The 22593-nt window shown below is 39.2% G+C and overlaps 1 protein-coding gene and 1 long non-coding RNA gene across 2 annotated transcripts; one reads left to right on the top strand and one right to left on the bottom strand.

Moving 5' to 3' along the window:
- Positions 1–5607: 5607 nt before the first annotated feature.
- On the bottom strand, positions 5608–21807 carry LOC146652724 (uncharacterized). Its single transcript, XM_085381227.1, has 7 exons — positions 21762–21807; positions 20706–21008; positions 19972–20250; positions 18769–18879; positions 7910–8227; positions 7266–7535; positions 5608–7084 (listed from the first exon to the last, which is right to left on the bottom strand). Exons 1-7 carry the CDS (start codon positions 21805–21807, stop codon positions 6969–6971), a joined length of 1443 nt encoding a protein of 480 aa, XP_085237353.1. The 3' UTR covers positions 5608–6968.
- Positions 11063–12522, top strand: LOC146652725 (uncharacterized). The gene is made up of 3 exons (XR_014907601.1): positions 11063–11173; positions 11538–11628; positions 12237–12522. It is a non-coding gene; the product is annotated as an uncharacterized LOC146652725 (long non-coding RNA).
- Positions 21808–22593: the final 786 nt, after the last annotated feature.

Here is a 22593-nt window from a genome sequence, read left to right on the forward strand (position 1 = left end):
GTATAATGTATTTCTAATTTATTTTTTTAATCTGGGTAAAATAAAAAGTTCAAGTTCAAATTTATTCGCCACATGCAGGTTGCCCTGCAGTGAAATGAACCCGCCCCCCGACCTTACACACACAACACAGACATCACATGGGGATACAAGTCAGAGAACGGTTGCATTGCAGAAAAAAACACTGAAATGTACACTACAATGGGAAAAGTACAAGAGGAAAAAAAGAGACCTCTACTCATGCTGGGCTACAGGAGGACAGCATGTGAACAGGAAACAAAAAAACTCCTCTGCACAGAAAGCACATAAATGTCCACAGTACAACATTATAGAGCACATGACCAGCAACAGGGTTGGGTAGGGGATAAGGAGTAATCCCAGGCAACACAGCAGCCATCCTGCCACTGCGCCGACTCACCAGCACGGGCCCAGACCCGCCTCGTGTTCCCAGGAGGCAACAAGCATCGAAGGCATTGGAAGGGGAGGGGGGATGTGTGAGTGCTTATCAGTGTAAGTGTATGTGTGTGCGTGTCCGTAGTTCAGCTGAGACAGTGTCCTTCACCCTATCAGGCTAAGTAAACAGTCTACTAGCCAACCCATGTGGCCTTGCATGGGATGGGAAGAATAGTCATCACACAGTTGTTATCAGGGAGTTTTTGTTCGGCTCCAGCCTTGGACCCGTGCAGCTGGCGCCGTGGTGTCCGCATGTTGATGTTGTTGATTTTTCTTTTATGCGAGCAGCTCAGGAGAATTTCAAAGCTGTTCTTAACACTCCGACACTGGTCTCTCAATCTCCCATTGGAGAACCGCGAGCCTCCCCATGATGGTATCAAACTTCTGTCCCGTGGTGTTGTCATTCTTGTACAGATACAAACATAACAGATATAAGGTTATTATTTTTGTTGTTTATTTATGAACAGGCCGAAAGTCCTCACTGGCTCCATGTCATTAAGTCACACACTGGTTCGCTATCTCTGGATGGACATACCTAAACACATCACAAATCCCGCCAATGATTCACTTCCTCGTAAACCATTGAATCAGGTACTGAAGCAGTGACATACTGAATTGAGCTTTGGATATCACTGATCACGTGACTTTGACCAGATGAACCGAGCTTCGGCACTGTGCTTCTGAAGTTCTGTGTTGGGTTGTTGTTTTTTGTGGTTGTTTTTTCTGATACCTGGGACAGAAATAATTGGTTTTAAGCCTGATCTAAAATGTAGAGATGGTCTGTCTCCTGAATCCTAAAATGGCAGGGGTCTTTTAAAAACTCTAGGAACAGCAAGTAAACCTACAGTCTGAGAGCAAAGTGCTCTACTGGGATAAAAAGGTAGTACCTCCATTGCTGAAGCTGCTGCACTCAGCTGTGGCTGCAAAGTGGTTGGTGCCTGTGGTCAGGGTTTTAATAGTTTTGCAATGTTCATTAGTTTTTATTTTTATTTAGTTTTGACTTCAGATTTTCAATTTTATATCAGTTTTAATTAGTTTTTACCAATTGTTTGCTAGTTTAGTTTTTATTTTTTTGAAAATCCTTAGTTTCAGTTTAGTTTTGATTAGTTTCAGTTATAGTTTTAGTTGTGTTTGCAATAATTAAGTGCAACAAAATCCCAGTTTCATCATATCAGTCATTCTCTTCTGCTTATCCTTGGGTATGTTGCTATTCCAGCTACCATACCCTGCACTCTGGACAGGTCGCCTGTCTGTCGCAGGGCTAACACGCAGAGACAGACAACTCACATTCCCACCTATGGGTTCTTTAAATAAATAAATAAATAAAGGCAGATGAACAACCATTGATACCAGGCAAATATAAAATTTATATCTTGGCCCCAATGAGACTATTAACTCTTGCAGCACCGGGTGTTCGTAATTTTGGTTCAAGTGAATTGATAAACCTTTTGAAGGCAATTGACTCACACAGTTATGTAGATATCCCCGTCCTGTTGTCTCGGGATGCATCACGCTGCCTTGCCTGGGGTTAGCTTCTGTTTTCTGGGGATGAGGTTTGAGTGCGCTCCCTTACCTTCTCAAGGTAAGCTAGGTTAGCCTTCTTGTGTGAGCTTTTCAAGTGCACTTTAAGGTTTGTGGGATTTTTTTCCCCTTTAGAAATGTCCCTCATAATTTGTCTCTTTCCACTACAAGACACTTGCTTTATCCAAAACACAGTCATATTCAAAGTAATCCCAAATTGGACTCCGGCGCTTTCTCCCAACTTTTCCTGACATGATTCTGCGCGTGGACGGAGCAGCAACACAGACGACTCGACTAACATACTGCCACCTGCTGGCATAATGAGACATAGCAAGAAAAAAATCTGGAAACTAAACTTCATTTTCACCCTTGACTATGACACACACACATCTACGAAAACTAAACACATTTTTGCTATAAATTCAGTTAATTTTAGTTAGTTTTGTGAACACATATTACAGTTTTAGTTAGTTTTCCTTTTTTTGTTTTTATTTTTATTTCCGTTAACGAAAATGTTTTTTCACTTCTAGTTTTCGTTATTTCGTTAGTTTTCGTTAACGATAATAACCTTGCCTGTGGTGGTGCTAAAACCCGAACCACCATGGGTAGATAGCACTGACATTATGAGAGGTTTTATTCCCTCTGATTTAATTTTGGTAAGCTTAGCAGATGTTACTGTAGATGCTCCTGGGGTCAGTTTCTGCCTTCGTCTTCGCAGCAGAATAAGTCACCGCCTCCTCGTTTTTGACCTGCTTCACACAACATTTACATAAGTCAGATCGTTACAAAGATTTTGATGTTGAGTTCAGTTTTTTTATTCAGTTTTTAAACAACTCACTGATTGAAATCAGAGGAGTTGAAGATAAATATATGCTTTGTAATACATCCTATTATATAGCGCTGCAAAGAAAATTTAAGATAAGATCATAATTATTGTAGGAAAAAACTGACAAACTTACCTTTTACTTCAGAGTTTTTTGATTGGAGTGGTCAATTGTGGCGTAGATGATATTCTCCTCTGGCTCGTTCTGATTAGAAACACAGTGGTTTAGATTGCATAAATATCAATACACAGAACTCCGCTCTTGGGTGAGAACTTTGACATCATAAATTCCATTTTAGGTCAACAAAAATACTTTCAGAAACTACAATATGTTGCATTTCTAACAATTATCAGTTTGTGCATTTTCTCTTTACCCTTTTTCTGTTAAAAAAAACTTTGGGGAATCTATAAAGGTGAAAATTCAATATGAAAGGATCAATGTGAACATAACCATAACCCTCATTTGTCTTTCTGACAGGTCAATGGGTCACTGTCTCCTGGTGGATCTTAATAGGTTAATTTAACTTTAATCTTAATTTGGCTGTACTTTAACAAGTATGATCAGATTATTGCAGTTCAATAATCTGCCACATAGGGCAGCACGGTGGCACGGTGGTTAGCACTGCTGCCACACAGCAAGAAGGTCCTGAGTTCAATTCCACCATCAGGCCGGGGTCTTTCTGTGTGGAGTTTGCATGTTCTCCCCGTGTTTGCGTGGGTTCACTCCGGCTTCCTCCCACCGTCCAAAGACATGCAGCTTGTGGGGATAGGTTAATTGGATAATCCAAATTACCACTAGGTGTGAATGTGCGAGTGAATGTGAGTGTGAATGGTTGTCTGTCCCTGTGTGTTAGCCCTGCGACAGACCGGCGACCTGTCCAGGGTGTACCCTGCCTCTCGCCCTATGACAGCTGGGATAGGCTCCAGCACCCCCTGCGACCCTGAGAAGTGGAAGCAGCTGGATGGATGGATAGTTATGAGGAGAATCCCGGAAGCATGGTAAGGTGTTGTAAACTAATTCAGAAAATAAATCAATGTCAAAAAACAAGAATTAGAGGTGGGCAAATGCCATTTAATCTTAGGAGATTTCTAGAGTATAGCACTTTTTTTTTTCTCTAAGTACAATTTTTTCCAAAAATTTGGAGTTTATCCTCAAAATGATCCATCATATTTTTAACCCTCCTGCCATCCTTTAAAAAACTCACACCCATCACCCTAGGGACCATTCTCAGCCACGCCATAAAAAGACCATATATCCATATTTTATTCCACTTTAAATTAGCCAACCTTGTAAAACTACTTCTCCCTGAAATATTCATGTAAAGTTTTAATTATATTTTCGTTGTTTTAACCCTTCAAATCCCAGTGTTATTACATGAGCGCCCTGTGTTATAAGCCCCAAAAACCAAAAAACGAAACTAAATATTTCCACAAAAAACCAGTTGAAGTAATATGTGATTGTCATTATAAGTAGGCCTTTAGATGGACCAAAGATTGGCACCAACATACATTTTGACCTGCCATTATTTTGTTTGCATTTTTTTTGCAATTTAAAAATTAAAACTTCAAGGCCCTGAGTCTTCATTGACATCCAAGAAAAGAAGAAAAAATAAAATCATATGATGATAATTTGGGGTTGAAAAATAGCGTTTATAATGGAAGTCAATGGGCAGAAAATGGTCCCCAGGGTGATGGGTGTGGGGATTTCTGCTGCTCAGCCATTTTAGGCTGATTTAAGGAATTCACACTGGAATATTAACATTGACAGGTAAAAACTATCCTGTGGCAAGTTTGGTTATATTCCACTGAACACAGTGGAAATGGCAGCCATTTAACACATAGCAGTGGCACAAAAAGGTCCCAAGAAGGCAGGAAGGTTAAATGCAGATTAATCAGATTAATGTTGATATCTATCTAATATAGATATTACCTAACTAGCTAATATCTACTATATGTTAATTGTAAATTTGATATTTCAAAGCCATAACGTAAAGATTTATCAAGGTAGCAATGTTACCTCACAGCAAGAAGATCCAGGGGAATTATTATGAATTACTTTGTTCAAGTGATGACAAATATTAAAGCTTAAGAATCATAACTTGGCTTTATTGAGTACCGCTGTACTTTTCAGTGCTTTTATTCTACCAACAGCTACTTAATGGGAAACACCTATACGTTAAGCAAGGCAGCCCTAGCAGAAACTAATAGACAGCATATATGGACCCATTTGAAAACAAGATGTTACACTATAGTCTATAGGTTTAGCCACTAATAATAAACTAATAATTAAATGCAATCATAAATAAACCTGTAGAGCCGGAAAAGGGAGATTTTCTTTTTCATTTTCACCAAGTGTTTAATTGTTGGGGTCTCTGTGTATTTCTAAATGGAAATTATTCAGACATTACAAAAGAAAAAGAACCTAATGATGAAATCAGTATTGCATTAAAGCTTATGTTCATTGGGCCGCCTACAGTCTTCTATAAAAGGTTGGTGAAGACATTTGTCGCTGGATTTCTGTAAACAAGCTTTACATCAGAAAAGGTGATGCCATTTCCTATTTCTTATGAATTAAAAGGCAGAATTTCAGAGGAAGTTATGTAGTTACTATTGCCCAATTACCATTTAAATAACACAAGATCCTAAATTTAGTCATAACATTTTAATTCCTTAATTTGGTATCTTTTGTGTAGATGTTGTTACGAAATCAGTTTCACCCCGGTTCTTTTATTCCTCGGGCATCCAGAGACGGCACCGGACTCAGTAGTCATTTTCACAAAAACCTTTATTAATCTTTATTCATCTTCATTTAAGCATGCACTTCTAGAAGAGGAGATGTGCAAGGCCAGTGTCCCTCTGCAAATCTTCCCTCCTTTGTCTGTGAAACATAGCTTTGTAGAAGCGACCCTATCATAAAACCCCCATGGTGTGCTGCAAACTTGTGTCTGTGTGTGTATACACGAACACGTGAGTGCCTGTGTGTGCACATACCCGTGTGTCCATGTGAGTGCACGTGAGTGAGTGTGCATGTAGGTGTGGGTGTGTCGTAACAGCCAAAGCACTGTGTGTGTGACTTCCTGCCGGTCATAAAAGTAATCTCCTCACCCAAGCTAAACCAAATTCCTTTAGACAACATACAAAACAGAGTTAACAGATTACAAACACTGAGACCCCCACTCTGCATCCACTGGGCCATTGGCCCCTTGTTGTCTTACAGTTACAGATAAGCGTGTGGAGAGTCTCCTGCAAACCTACTTCTAAGTTTATAACAATTATGAGTTTTTATTAAAGGTACAAGCATCAGCAATCCCCAACTGTAGCTTCCTGTCTCCTTTTATGACAGGCAGACCTCCAGTGTCCATAAATTCCTGTCCCTCAACAATTACACACTCTCAGGCCTACAGCTAAGCCAAACTAAAACACACAGACAAATCCTTCCCTGTTCCTCTCATCTACTGCTGGACCCTCTTATCTAAGCAAATTTAACACATTATATTCTAATAATTATTTTCTTGTACTCACAATGTGCAATGCTGCTACATTTTATTCAGCAAGAAGAACTGAAACTGCAGTGAACAAAAGCCCATATCCTTATCATTGTGACAGTCCAAAGGCAGGTAACAATACCGGGGTGAATGACTGGATAATTTACCACAGATGGGGAAAAAATGTGGGGGATTATTAAAATGGAAATTCTTATATAGTGAAGCAAGGTCAGGTTTATTTGTCTTAGATGGGTGGGCAAAACCAAAAATCCAAGTCAGAAATAACAGGGATTGAGCGTGGTTATTATCTTTATCTGCTAACCCAGGCTCTCAGGCCCTCAGGCTCTGCTCTCATACAAAAGAGCATTTCATCATTTCATTTTCTGACCAGGTGAGTGCAACTCAGTCCTAGTTCAGGGATTAGCTGAGAAGTATGATTATTACATTAGAGACAAACAATCTCTAATTTAACTCTGACACAAATAGTAAAGTGCTCATATTGACACAAAGATGTCGTTTGGTGTCCAAAGCTTACTTTGAAATAAGAACACGTGATATAAATTTCAAATTTTTTGAGTTTTTTTTTCATTCACTCTTATGTCTTCAAGTGGCTTTTTGCATCCTGAAAAGGCAGAGAGCACAGCAATTAGATTCAAATGTCAGATTGTTTATCAGTGCTCTATCAGGATCTAAATCGTCTCATCTCTGTCTCTGAGGACAAAAACAGTGATTGCAGTCATTAGGATCACTGCTCCAATGCGAAGAGTCCACATGATGTAGCTCACAGGAAACTGATCTGTGTACTCTATGAAAAACAGTACAAAAAAATGTCATGCTTTTGTAACTTTATTATTAAAATCTGGTCAAATTAATGTTTGAACATTTGGAAACTACAGTAAATTACTTCTACAAATAAAACCAAAGCTTTATTTATTGAAGTGCATAATTCAGATTATTTTGAAATTCATTTAAGCTTCTTATCATACCTATAGGTGTGTAGTGAGCTTCTATCTTCACACTGTTGTTCTTGATATACTGGCAGGTGTATGTTTTGTTGTGGGCCCTCTGAGGTTTCACAGTCAAAAGAGAAACACACATCGGTCCAATGTCCCTCGCACCACTGCCGAGCAGCACAGTTCCTGTTTCGTTCAACCAGACGATGCTGTTCTCGCCACACAATTGGGAGTCAGAGTATTTGAAGAGAGTGCACGTTAATGTGATGTATCCATCCCAGTTTTGCGTCTGAGATGCTGCAACTGAGAGAAAACAGGTGATAAAAGAAATCTAAAACTCTGTAACAGGTCCTCAGAACTTTTCCCACATTTCAAACAAATTTCACTGGATTCACTGGTGAGATTTCCCTTTTAATCTGTTGTTTCAGAGGTCGGCATGAATCTGAAACCTTTTAAATTCCCAAACTAAAACTGTTATATGATGTTTGGTCAAATCTTCGCCTCTTTCACAGTTTGTTAGTCTGCAGTTACTGCTTGCTGAATGTTCTGTGTACGCAGTTAATTTATTAAGACAAAAATGTAGTGAACATAACTGTAGTGTTTGGGAGGAGAGTCAAAGTGAAGAAAAGGATATGAGATTTGTCCAAGCTCAGAATCATTACAGTCTAAGTACTCACTGTTCAAAATATGCAGACCCACAATTGTATCCTGGGCTGTAGTGTTCCCAGACCAACACCAGTAAAGGCCAGCATCTTCAGCAACAATGTTCCTGATGCCCAGGGAGCAGTTACTGTACAGACTCAGTCTGGCTGCTTGAGCTGAGTTCTCCATAATAGCGCCATTCCAAACCATTTCTATTGTCTCAGAGTTATCTCTGTTATAAAACCACGTAATGATGGAGCATGATGAGTTCAATGAGGATGTGTTATCACAGGGGAGAACGACATCATTTCCCAGTGTGTAATAAACATCGATGTAGGTTTCACTGATGCATGCTGCAAAGAAATAAATATGTTTATTCTACTTTCTTTTTTCTTTGAATCCATGTATTTACCTATCAATCAATACCAAGAAACAGGAAACTTAAATGTTCATTTTTTTGCCCACAGCCTATAAAACTAATAGGAACCTCTCATACTCATGCTAATTTGAACTTTCTTTTTTTTTTCATAATCATTTCTGTGATGTAGGTTACGTTCCTTCACTTATTTTTCTGACTTTTATTTGAAGGCTTAAGTTAGGGTGGCATGATATTGTGATTGAAAGAAATCTCCGTCCCGGGTTTCTCCGTGGATCGGGTTTCCTCCAAGGCGTGAGCACCGATAAGCAGAGTTTTGTCCTTTCCTTATAAGATTCCTAATTATTCAAAGTAACGCTCAGGTATGCCGTTCAGCTGGGTTAGTTACGACGTCGGGAGCAGTTAGGAGAACAAAATGATACAGAGACTGTTCAGGTTGCTCTCCCACAATCAACTCAAAGGTTTATTCAGTATACAACAGTTTATATAGAAGAAAAAATGGTTCGTGTGTCAGCAGGTTCTCAGTTCAAACCGGTACAGACCAAATAAGGAAACGTCTTCCTGCCTTCTGAGCAAAGAAGTATCCTTTGTGTAGTTTATCAGTTCAGCTACAATTTATGATCATCCCAGCAAAATACACTCCTAGACATAGAATACAGAGTTCTTTCATTAGTGAATTCTGAAACAAACCACCTGGCCTTTAACAAGCTCTTTTCTAAAGAATAAGGAAGGGAGGATGGGAGTAAGGAAGTGGTCTCGTCTCTGTGGTATTTTCGACCTTGGGGTACCAGCCTGTGAGTCTTACACATTAATTCTTGGGTCACAGAGAAAGAGAAAAACAACTAGTAAATGGGCCTTATTGAGTAACAGTTTTCCTGTATAATATCACTATAAAACAATATCCTGTAAATGCTACCATGGTATCAAAATATCACAACAGTGATCATCAGCAATTGCTACATTTCAAATGATGTTATATTGCTAAATTATTTTCAGCCCCTGAAAATAAGGGGACCATGTATATAAAACCTGTATGATGTTGGTATATCTCATAGCAAGAAAGTCCTGGGTTTGAATCCGCTGGCCAGCTCAGGTATTTCTCTGTAGAATTTAAGAATTACAGCCATTTATAAATATGGTCCCCTTATTTTGAGTTAGTGAAAATAATTGAGCAAACTAACATAATTTGAAATATAGCACTTGTTTTTAACATTTAAAAATTCTTTGCAGTCAATGGCTGTCTGAAGTCTAAAGCCCATGGACATCAACAAATGCAGTTTTTCCTCCTTTGAGATCCTCTGCTAGTCCAGCCTTCAGTTGCTGTTTGTTTGTGGGTCTCTCTGCATTCAGCTTTGTTTTTAATAATGGAAAAATATGCTCTGTTGGGTTGAGATCAGATGCCTGACTTGGCAAATGAATAACGCTACTGTGGCAGGATGTGGTTTGCAGCTCAGCTGCAGGGGAGGGGTGGAGTAGTGCATTCAATGGACAGTGCCAGGGAAGGCCTGCTGGCGCAGTTGATTTTCATCATCCTAACCACACCTTCCCTATTTCTAGTAGTTGCTGGGGCCTAGAGGAAGAGGCCCCAGAAACTGCCGGGGTTCTGGTAACGAGTGTTACAGTGGTGCCCAACTTCCAGGTGCACTGAAAAAAAGGGACTGGCCATCTCTTGGATTTATGTAAGCATCTTGCATGTATTTAACACAATTGCCTCATGTTTTAAAGTTAAATGTAACTATATAGTGTAAAAACTACATGATATGCAGAAAGGGTGTATTAAATTGTTCATATCATGTTCAGGTGAAGTAAGTCAATAAGATAGCAACGTTAAATCTCGTGAAACCACGCGTGATTTCATCTCGCGGGCTTTGGATCGTGGTTTAAAAAAGGCATCCATCTCAGTCAAGTCAAGCAGCCAACTCTACGTTTTTGGTATGTCTTGATTTTTTGAATTAATATTTACCATATTTCAGACAAATGTAGTTAAACGTCTAGAGTGTCGCCATGTAACATGCTAAAAAAGAGCCGTTAGCTTATTTGCTGTTTTATCTGTTGTCAAAGAATTGGCGCTTTTTCATTTGAATTTGTCTTTGGCACAAGAGCCGTAATATCACATTAAACCTAATTACGAGGCACTCATAACATAATTTGTGTGTGAATAGATTTGCCAACTGACTCTTCAGTTACATTGTGTATTTACTGCACCGTGGTGTTAGTGAGATTTTGGACATTGAACAGCTTTAGCTAATATCATCAGCGGCATTATGCTAGCTTACATCCCTACCCCTCCTGGCCTCACCTGCTGTCCTTTTCTTTTTGTTTTTGTTTTTTTTTGCTGCACATTGAGAGACGACCTCTATTCTGCATTTCACCAGGAGTCAGCTGATGGATTGTGGGTTCAAGGTGTTATGGTAAGAAAGTATATTCTATTTTCGTTTCTGTAACTTAATTATAATGGGTTTTTTTATAATTATTAGGTGCATGCATACTCACCCTATTAATACAACTGAGAAATCCAAAATCTGCCATAGGTTTAACTTATACCTGTATGTATTGCCAGAAAGGTGATTACTGGACTCGCATTAATGCACACTTGAACTGAAATGAGGTTGTAACTTGTGGGTTGTTGGGTTGCAAATCAGAAACAAACATCTTTGGATTTTTTTTAATCCCATAAGATCTGGAAACACAGTTTTTATTCAACAAAACATTACTGATTAACCAAGCACAGTGCCTGCTGTTATTTCAAAATAATTTTATGTCATTTCAGATAAAATGCAGCATTCCAGTGCATCCCAACCATGCCTTTGCAGTCAAGGTTTCTGACGGAGCTGAGTTTCTCTCTGACAGTCTGCTGAAAGTGTTTGCAAAGTGATCGGGGGAACAGGGCACAAAGCTAAAGGATGTAGCTGCCATTATGACAGTAAGAACTTTAAAATTCTTTAACTACAAAGTGTATATGTATTGCATTAGGTCAGTAAAATTTTTATGCTACATCCATTGAAACAGTCAACTATTACCTGTGAGTAATGATTCCACTAAAAGGATGCCATAATTTTCGTCATGCATTTACTGGCCCACTGAGAAAAATTTATCTTTTTTTAAAAATAAATGTTCTGGAAACTATATATCCATAAAGTTGATGTCAAACAGGAACTTTTGATATTGCTTTGTAGATGCTGGTGTTGCATGTTGACTGGTTTAAAAAGTCAAGAGTTTTTGTCTGGGATCATTTTCTTCTGTGCTACTGAAAAGTTCACAAATCTCTGTTTTCTTTGTTATAATAGTCAAGGATGACATTAATGCTCGGAGTCCCTCATCAAAGTGCTCCGCATCTGTGTGAAAGACAATTGCAACATCTTGGTGCAGGAGTTCATGGTGAGTGTTTTATGAGTAGATTGTGGATTTGCAACCTTTAAAAATGCATTTAGTTATCCACTTGATCCTCATTGGACTGGTTAGGACCAGTAGTCCTCTTTAATAATTTGAAGTTCACATGAGGCCTGGTAGTGAACTCGGCCGCCGGCCCTTGAGGCCCCACCCCCACCCCTGTATTAGGGGTCACATCAGTGTGAAAAAACTTTAAATTTGTCATTCTAATGAACAAAGGAAAATCCCACCAGTATTTACATTAGCTTTTGTTTGAAAAAGAAAAAAAAAAAAAAAGACCAACTGACCAACAGCTAACCAAATTGTGGGGCTGAAAGTCTAAATTCTAACATCTTCTGAGTGACATAGCCTGGATTTCTGATGGGCCGGTGTCTTTCTAACAAAAACTAATGTAAAGCATTTGAAATTATTATGTTTTTCACCCTCTCTTAGAAACTCTGTTAGACCATGAATGGCAGCATGGCAGGCCACTCTTTGGCTATAGCTATTTACTATGTTGCTTGCATTGGTTTAAATTACTCTAACATTAGAACTGGTAGATTCAAAAGAGATGAGTTTAAAAAGGAATCTTAAAGAAATGTTTTGTGTTTAACCAGGACTTGACTGAGGCCACTGCACAGATTGAGAAAACCACAATGAACATCTGTCTCCAGAGATGCGCCAGGCAATGACTTTTCTGATGTTGTTCTTCAAGATCTGGATAACGTGACCTTTGCAGTAGCCATGCTGTTTGGACCTTTTTTATTCCTTCAACATGAGTTACCCATCACAACTCTGCTACACTTTTGAGGTGATTCAATGGGTGGTAATGGAGTTGGATGCAACTCAGCTCTCAAGAAAAGCTCACAACTAAGACAAAACTGCTCCTGCAACGAAGCTCACTGTTATGCATGCAAGCTGATCAGCTCTAGGTGAGAGGACATTTAAATCTCACACTTGTTCTGCTGCATTTTTGAAGCTCAATTCCAGGAACGGATCGCAGGGTTCATTTTTATATACTCTGCAACTGCCATGAGGACGAGCTGTTTTTTGTTGTTGTTTGTTTTTCCTTTTGCTCTGTACAAGTTCTCTGTCTGTTTGGCAGCATTTTTAAATTTCTCTTTGTATTTTTTCTTTCTTTTACTAGTGAAGAGATGTAGCGTGAACAGTTATACAGTCTAAATATCCCATATGGGTCGTGTGAAATGGTATTTTCAGTTTCATTCAGTTGAAGTAAAGAACGTTGAATATTTCTAAGTGTGCTGTTTTGAACCAAGATGTCACAGTATGATCAGTGCTGTAATTTTTGACAGTCACTGTATCAATGTTATTTTTGCGTCTCTTGAATAAAGTTTTTGACCTGCAAGTGCTAATTTCTTTAGTTATTGGGGTAAAATGGGTAGTGTTAATAGGAAGGTGTTTGCCAATTCAGTAACCTAATTTAATGTTAATGGAAACTAACATTACCTCAAATTGTTTAGTTATAATTGTTGTTTAACTGAATCTTGATGTCAGAGGCCTTAAATAGAATGTTTTGTATTGTTCTTTCCCAACATTTTTCAAAAGAAACAGTCTAATTTCTTTGCTGCGATTGATTCCAGAGAACACGGAAGAACTGACATTATTTAACTGTTGATTTATATAGATTCAGTAGAGGAGTAATGTCAGTTTAATTCTTTACCTACTGCAGTGAAATTAGACATGTTGTTTTGAAAGGTTACTGGTGGATGCCAGCAACCATCTTGGAAGAGAACAATACAATCTGTTATAAGGCCTCCATTTGAAAATTGTGTATTTGATACTAGAATATAATAGCAAAATGTAATTTGAAGATAACATGTAGTATTTAAGTGACCAAGTAGTATTGGGTAAAAGTTATTGAATCGTGTTGGGATAACGTGAGAAAATTGTGAAGGATTAAAATATTCCAAGAGCTCAAATTACTTCATCAAAACACGTTTAAGTCACATTTTATCAACACAAATTGCACAGGTTTATTGAACATGAATAAATTGTGTTAATTTAACTCAATGGTTTAAGTTGCTGCCAAAGCAAAACATCTGTGTGCAACAAATGTCCACCATTGAATTAAGTAAATCCAACAACATATTTTTTTCAGTGTGTGACGTGTCAAACCCACAGGTACCGCAGCCAGTTCAGGTGGCCCAGATGATGGGCAGATGCAGGCAGTTGTGAATGGGAGGCAGCTAGAGGACCTGTAGGTCAAGACTGGGCGTGGACACTTCCACCAGGAGTGCCCATTCATGGAAGCCAGCCATGTGTTTGGTGTTGCTGAAGTCCCAACAGACTCCCTGGCTCAGGAGGCACGTACAGGGATCCAGTAAGGTCCCAAGGGGGTACACGCCAGGCTATTGTTGACACGGGCTGTACACAGACCCTTGTCTAACAAACGCTGGTTCAGCCAGGGAGGTTGGAGGCTGAGTTGGTGGAAGTTAGATGTGTGACATACCCAAATATCCCATAGTGCCACTGCAAATTAAACATAAGGGCAAGACGCTAGAGGAAAGACTGTGCATCCCTTAATTCTGGGGACAGACTGGCCAGGGTTTAATAACCTGCTGGGGCAGTGTGCGGGGATGCATGGCCTTTAACAGTATGTAGCAGCTGTGCTGCACCTAGCAGTGACACGGGCTCGTCCGGGAGAGGAGACAGCAAGGCCCTGCTCGCCCCAGGAGATTTCCTACTAGAACAATTTCATGATGACACCCTGCACTCAGCCTTTGACCAATGGATAAAAATTGATGGTCACATGGTACACCCTGATGCAGCGCTGACCTACCAGCATTTTGTACTGATCAGAGATAGACTTCATAGAGTGAGTCATGACATTCCCAGTTGTTGGTTTCTAAAAGCCGCCAGAAAATGATATCGCCGTCGGCTCTAAAACTCCATGGCAAGGCATATGGGATATGAAAAAACTCAGGTGGACTGGCATCTCTACTGCACGTTTTACCATAATTTTGGGTTGGTGCGATTAATGTACATAAGTTTAAGGATATCATGGTTTCATCTGTTGAAAGTTTTTTTTCTGAACTGTGCATGCCCTTGAAGTTTTTACCAGCTCTCTGACAGGTTTCTGTTTTTCTGCCTAATGATGTCCTCCATCACTTCCATTCTTCTATTTGGGCCTCATATTTAGAAATCCAGTGGAAAGCAACAGTTTGAATCAAATTAATATATATTATCTGTTTTATTCGTCATGAGATACAAAAGAAAGAAAAAAAGTCTCCCCCGGCCATGAAACCACTTGCCAGTCAATTGTACAATTGCCTCTACAAAGCCTCTGAAAGTGTAAAACAGCTATGATTTCTGAACAGTTAATGCACAATTTTTATAAGATGCCTTTAAATTAAAGCCAAAAGTCAGCATTGCAATCACATCTTGACTGTTTGAATTAAAATCCACTGGTACTGATGTACAGAGGCAAAACTACAAAAATCTTATCTGTCCATAAAGTTCTTAACTCTACATCATCCCTATCAAGACCTGTGAAAAGATCAGTGTTTTTCTAGTAGCTTCTATCCTGTCATTTGCACCTCTCAGCCAACTGAAGATGTAAACATTATTCTAACACTGATATGCAGATTTCATTCTACAATTAATAATTAATAAACAATAGAAAAAACAGTAATAAACAAGCGAAATATGCTGTATATTCAACTAGAATGAACACTTAATTGATTGCTATGTGCATAGCAGAATCTACAGTAGCCCTGCTTTGTGTGAAGCGCTGGATCATAACCTTTTCAGTTTTCTGTTGCGGTTAAAGTCAATGGAATTGATCAAATTAAGGTCCAAAATCTAAGAATACAAAGATGTTGTCATTTTGTGTTGGCAATTGATGATAATTTTCCTCATGGCTACAACAATTTAAATGTTCATATTTCATAGCAACATAGTCAAGCACAAAAGTAAGAAAAGAAAATCTGAGTAATTACCTTCAAACTGAAGCATAAAAATCAGGATTGTTAAAAGTGAAGAAATGTGTTGTTGCATCTCTCTCTGCAGGCTCAAATTAGGCTCTCTGGCACAGAAGAACAGAAGTGATAACATTTCCTGTTCCTGGTTTCAGAGAAAAACTTGTGAAATAGTCCCATTCGTCACCCAATGTATCTGCAGTTTGACAGGGTATGTATGAATCTGAATGTGGGTCACAGTCCCTGGCATTGGGCACTTTTTTGTTTGATTTTACTGCTGTTCTTGTGCTCTACATTCATTTATTTTTTTATTGTTTGAGATTTGAATTCCCATTTTGATTTTGTTATTTTTGTAAGAGTAATTTCTAATGATACTGTTGAGTCTTTGTCTGTTTTACTGTCCATGTGTTACTCTTCCTGCTCTCTGCCTCATCTTTCTCTGTTCTGTAAAATTAGCTTTGTGTCTCTTTCTTGGTAATGATAACTGGACTTGCTCTCATACTGCTTTTTACTACAAACCACCAAGGGTGATCGTGGCTCAAGAGTTGGGTGTTCGGCTTATGATCGGAAGGTTGCTGGTTCGAGCCCCGGCTCGGACAGTCTCGGTTGTTGTGTCCTTGGGCAAGACACTTCACCTACCGCCTACTAGTGATGGCCAGAGGGGCTGATGGCGCAATATGGCAGCCTCGCCTCTGTCAGTCTGCCCCAGGGCAGCTGGACAACTGTAGCCTGCCTTCAATGTGAGAGTGAATGAATAGTGGTATTGTAAAGCGCTTTGAGGGGTCCTGAAAAGCGCTATATAAATGCAATCTATTATTATTAATTCAAATAGGCCTTCAAGCACTTTTTCTAGCAGTCACACACACTCACGGCTACATCCAGGACAATTAGGAGATCAAACCTAGTCAAGAGCAGATGGAACCTGGGACTGAACTACTAATCTTAGAGATCTCTAATTGTTAGAGAACAGGTTCTACTGCCTGAAATCAACAGGTATGTGTGGCGGCGGTGTGATCGCTAGCTAAGCTGCAGGGGAGGACTGGGGCAGTTAGGCTCAAGTGGGTGGTGCCAAGGAGGCTGGAGGGACAGGTGGCGATGATTTGCCTAACAAGGTTTCTCCCTTTTTATATAGTGAAGCTAGAGGGAGGGGTGTTCGCAGATGACTAACTCAAAAGTTGGTGAACAGTGTGCCAAAACATAAAGCCACATGTGTGGTGCTTCAATAAACACTCCTCAAGTGAACAGCATCACAGTCTGTCGGGTCAATCTTTACAGTATGATGTCATTACCTACTGACCAATCAGTTATCTCGAAAAAAAATGTGACCATTCCTGTGAGTACTAGAGTTTGGGGTGGGGGGTTGATGGTATTATAATATCTTTTGTAGCTATTTTATGTATTCACACAGGGATATGGTAGTTTATTAAATAAATTAAAAAATAATCTGTGAATGCTAAAAAAAAATGAGGGCTCATCTCCTGCACTAACATCCTGAGATAACATCATCAGAGCAAACTTATATTAAATTGGCTCAACCAAAAAAGCACCCAACACTGGACACACTTAGACAAAGCTACCTCTAAATGCAGAGCATGCCGATGGTAAAAGTGGGATAGCAACCTCCTTATTCATGGGGATCAAAGAAATGTGATTCAGAAGGAGGTACATTTTTGGATTATTCAATCCTATCTTTAGGGTTTTTTTCTAATTTGCGCAGCTTCATCTCCTTGTTCTACCAGTGACATGGAGATCAGTTTCAGTATCTGTTGTGAATGATATCTCAATTGCTAAAATACATCTGGAGGACAAAGAAGACTGGAGGCTTGCCAGAAAAGCTGTGTTCAATGATGGAGAGGTGCACCCAAGTGTTTTTGCTTTCAGCATATAGCATATTGATTAATGATCTTTGATCAGTGGTTGTTGATCAATGGTCATGACAATTTGCATATTAATGATCAAGGAACTGACCTCACAACCCATTGTTCATTTAGTTGGCTGGTTTCAGTTATTGTCCAAATGCACTGTTTATAAGGTCTCAGCTGAGAGTGATGAGTGACGAAACGTTTCTCCCAGGTGAACAGAATCAACCTTTTGAGATTCAGCATTTAGAGTTTCCAAAAGAAGAATGTGAGGCAGCGCTTTTAGCTGTTGGCCTCTTCTCCTGTGCTGCCAGTTGGGATTTCAGAAGTCAGACGCCATCACTGCTTTAGGATTAGACTCCTAATTTTCATTTTTGATAAATCTCATAGGGATGATTCAGATGACTCTGAATTATCCTTTAGTTATGCTGCTACAGGCTAAGGCTGCTAATGCACTGAGCATTTCTTCTCCATTCACAGTTTTCAGCTTTATTTATCTTCAGGAATCCAAAGTTATATAAGCAAGAAGCAGCATAACTTCATTCAGGATCACTCTATTACTGCAGTTTCAGTAGGTAGAAAGTAAGATTTGACCGAAAAAGACTAAACCTGGTTACAGGTCTATTTTTTTAGTTGGATGGTGTACATTACATTATTGTTAATATACAAAAGACTTAAAGAGAATCTAAGTAGTTGCAAACGGATTAAGAAAATGTTGAGCTGAAGTATGTGCTCTGAAGTTCAATGCAGTTCAGAGTCAGCCAGACTTGCCACATTTTCATAGATCACTGTGCCATCATCGCAGTCACCAACATAATGGACCTGTAAAAAGCACACAAGCAGATGTTTAAGGGAAACTCGGGTGGCCACTGAAGTAATAACTTGAGGATTCATTATACTTCACATAATTGTTACCAAGGATCTGGCAGGTTAAAGATTAAAGTCCAGTCTAACTGTTTAGGACATTTATGTTTTCACATGCATCTTTATCAGGTAAGTCCTAGAAAAATTCAATACTGCCATGCAGGTGTGAAAACAGCTTTATATTAATGGTAACTCACGGTGAACCAACTTTCTCATCATCTGTCTTACAAGCTATTTTAGTTCCTCCTAGGTTTCAAACTAGCCAGTTCACACTGACAAATTGTGTATACATGAAATCTGCTTATCAGAGCCACTTACTGTGTACTGTTTATTGAAAAAATCCTACATAACATTTAAAACAAGATCGTTTTAAACTCACGTTGCTCTCTTCAAGAAGCTTTCTGTTTCCTTAAAAAAAGAGCAGCAATTTAATTCAAACGTATACTTTCAGTAATTATAGTTATTATGTGTAATCTGAATTGGCTCACCTGTGTATCTGATGACTAAAATAGTGATGACAATCATTAGGATCAGTGCTGCCATGCGAAGATGCCACATGGCATAGCTCAGCGGAGACTGGTCCATGGACTCTCTAAAGTCTGCACAAAGCACATGGTTCACAGTATTTCTTCATGCATTTCAGCGTTTGAATATTTGGAAACTAAAGTAGGACTCAAAGTTATTTTTACAAAATGCAGCACTGTGGAATAAAAGAGGCCATTTCCCTAAACATTGGGTTGGGGTTTTTTTTCTATATAAGTTATTGTATGCCTTTATTTTCTGTAAGAGTGGAGACTACACTGTACTCCAGAGGTACATTATAACAGTCAATTTTTCTTGAATGTTCCTAACTGGAATGTGATTATTAGAGCTATTCTATCAATCTGTTTTCTTATCCAAGTCATCATTGTGGAGGGGTTTGAGCCAATCCTAGCTGCCATAGGGTGAGAGGCGGGGTTCATCCTGGACAGGTTAAAAGCTATTTGAATTCTTCAAATACTAAGGAAAGAAGTCTTAAATGCTTTTTTTTAATCACCTCCTATAGCAAGGGATTCACCAGACCAAAACATTAATTAGAGTTTGATTCAGACCTGGTCCTGTATGTTGGTAAGATCTGCCAATGACGTTACAAATTGTTTGAAAATTAGGACACCCTGGAAGGTAAAAAGAAGAGCGTTGTAGAGTTTAGAAGCAGCTGCTTTGAAACCTTGGTTTCAGCTGTGGACCAAAACACTACTATCGTTTTAACCTGGTCTGGCTTCTACTGTCTTTTTGTCTTTTTCTTTGAATCACAATTTTAGGTGGTGGCCAACCTGATGGAAGGCAGCAGGCTTGGGTGGGAAAAGACTGACAGTTACACTCCCAGGTCGGAGCATGGAGCCCACTACCACAAGACCTATGACAACCCTGAGTGTGGTGTCCTTGAACCCTGAACTGGCCAGACTTTAATTTCCAACCCACAAGTTACCATGGTGGTTTTCCCCTCGTCACCGATAGAACTTATTGTCTTTTCAAATCTAAGGCAATTTGCCTTTTTAAAAATGTATTTATAGCAGCGACTTGCACATATTAGGTAGAATTAACCAGCTTATTTATTCTACCTAGAGGTGTGTAATGAGCTATGGAATCTGTGGACTCTGTTCATCAGTGTTTAATAGGTAAAAATCATCTAATCGTTATATATAACCTACCTATGAAGACTGGTGTGTAGTGAGTTTCCATCTTCACATTGTTTTCCTCAACAATCTGGCAGGTGTATCGTTTGTTGTGGTCACTGTGAAGCTTCACTGTTAGAAGTGAAATGCATGTGCGTCCAGTGTATCTGACTTTATTAAGCAGCACAGTTCCTGTGTCATCCACCCAGCGGATGCTTATCTCGTCACAAGGGAGGCTACTGAGTCTGAACAAAGAGCACTTTAATGTGATGTTTCCATTCATCTGTAGGTCGGGGTTTGATGGAGATGCTGAAACTGAAAATGAGTGACGACAGTTACCTCAGCATTAAGAAAAAAGTGGAATGTGAATTTAAATGCAAGTTCTGTAATTTCTTCTTACTGTCACAGGTTTACTGAGTGATTGTCCTGTAGAAAAAGTACTTTTGCACATTGAATATATGTAACTTTCATCCAGATGTTACTGTAAAATCTTGCTCCTTTTATTGCATAGGCATATCGAGTTAAAGCTCAGACTCCACCAAAATGGATTCATTCAGTTACTCCAAATATGCCTAATGATGGATTAAAATCAAGGCTGGATCCCTCACAGAGCCTGTGGGGATGATGGATGTTTAATCCTTAGTGCGGAGTGTCATGCACAAATTTGTTTTTGAGGGAAAGGGCCTCAGAGATTTTTTTTTTTTTTAAAAAGGATATTAATGACCATGATACTCTGCAAAGACCCAAATCATTTATGTTCAAGTACTCACTAGTCAAAATATTTAGATAGACAGTTGTGTCCTGGCCAGTGGTCCCCTCAGGCCGACAGTTGTAAACACCAGCATCCTCAGTAGTGATGTTGTTGATGCACAGAGAGCAGTCACTGTGAAGACTTAGTCTGGCAGCTTGGGTTGAGTTCTTAACATCTCCATGATGAACCACCTGTGTTGTCTGAGATGGCTCTCTGTTGTAAAACCAGGTAACCATGGAGCACGTATCAGGCGCCTTGTCACAGGGCAAAATGACATAATTTCCTGGTCTGTGATAGAGAAAGTATGGTTCACCACTGATTCCTGCTGCAAAGGAAAGGAAAGTTTCTGTGATGAATGACACGCATCATCCATCCTCTTCCCCGCTCACCCGTCCTTTTCAGGGTAGCAGGAGCCCATCCCAGCTGTCTTAGGGTGAGAGGCAGGGTACACCCTGGAGTGGTCACCATCAGGGTTAACACAGAGAGACAGACAACCATTCACACCTATGGGCAATTTAAAGTGACCAGTTAACCGAACTGCATGTCTATGGACTGTGGGAGGAAGCCAGAGTATTCAAACTCCACACAGAAAGACCCCAGCCTGATGGTGGAATTGAACTCAGGACTTTCTTGCTGTGAGGCAACAATGCAAATGCAACTAAACAAATAATGAACGTAGACCTTAACATTTGCAACATGCATACATAGTGCATGAGTTCTTATATGAATAACTTTCAATGATATCTAACTTTACTGTACATCTCATGTAATCCAAAATCAAGACTAATTAAAAATAAATTCTACATAAAATTGAGAATCACTCCAAATATAACTCAGTCATTATTACTATTCTTTTTTTTCTCCCAAATACTGGCTACTTTTTAAAAACTGTTACTGAAGCTTATGAAAGTGGCATCTCTTTATCATTTCTGCAAAATTATTCAAAGAAATTTAACATAAACTGTCATGGCATTGCAGGATAGAGGACCCAAATGCAGACCCACGGTGACAAACTGAAGAAACACAAAACAACCTTTTATTTTGGCCTAGCATCATGAAAAAAAAGCAGATTTACCTTCAAACTGAAGCACAAAAACCAGAAATAATTTCCAAAGAGCCATTCTGCACCATTCCCTGTCAGCAGGCACACACTGTGAGGTATTTCTCTATCTTTATGTTGCTGCTGTTTTGTCTTTGAGCCCATCACACGCCACCCATTCTGTCATGAGTTTGGATTTCTTCACATCCGTGTCTGCAAATAGACTACACGCAAGTGCTTTCAATGAAAGACACTGCTAACAGGCTGTTTGATTTATTTGCTCTGACAGTCTTCCAAAATTAAAATATACATCAGTATCATTTACCCAGCTGAGTACTGTGTTGTGGTTCAGTTGTGAGGAACTGTTGCTAGTGCAAAATTTTTCTTTGCATAGTTTGTTATTTCTGTTTCCTTTGTTTATTGCCATTTTGGGACTGCCATCTCCCCTTTTTCTTTTTCCTATATATTTTTATCAGCACCTTAAGCTTAACCTAAAAATAAAATCAGTTGTTTTGAATCTGGACTTGTTGACTTGTTTCCCCATTTGGACATCTAATTGTTATTCCTCCTCATAGTTCTATGATTCTGACATGACTGACTACACACTGTGGACGCTGAGGAGGACAACCCGAGTAAAGACGGAGAAGGAATTAATTTAAACAGGAACTAAGAACTAGAACTTAAGTAACAGAGGCACTCTACACTGAACATCGGAAACTCAATATTCTGCAAAAATCAAGAACAAGTCAACCAAGCTCAAACACCTAGGTCAAATACCCAGGACCATGAGGAGAACAATTTAATTTATGGATGACTTAAACTAAAAAATTAAATAACATGTCAAAAACACTCACACACACAATTATAC

This window comes from Rhamphochromis longiceps, linkage group LG15 (genome assembly GCF_057381845.1).
Source record: "Rhamphochromis longiceps isolate RC_006_pf linkage group LG15, R_longiceps_female_GT1.1, whole genome shotgun sequence".
In the NCBI taxonomy this organism is placed as follows: domain Eukaryota; kingdom Metazoa; phylum Chordata; class Actinopteri; order Cichliformes; family Cichlidae; genus Rhamphochromis; species Rhamphochromis longiceps.

Coding starts and splice junctions, on each gene's coding strand:
- LOC146652724 (XM_085381227.1), bottom strand. CDS start 21,807: ATGGCTCTTTGGAAATTATTTCTGGTTTTTGTGCTTCAGTTTGAAG. Junction 7,536..7,909: donor GGGTCTGCATATTTTGAACA/GTGAGTACTTAG, acceptor GTTTTCTCTCAG/TTGCAGCATCTCAGACGCAA. Junction 7,085..7,265: donor AGCTCACTACACACCTATAG/GTATGATAAGAA, acceptor TGTTTTTCATAG/AGTACACAGATCAGTTTCCT.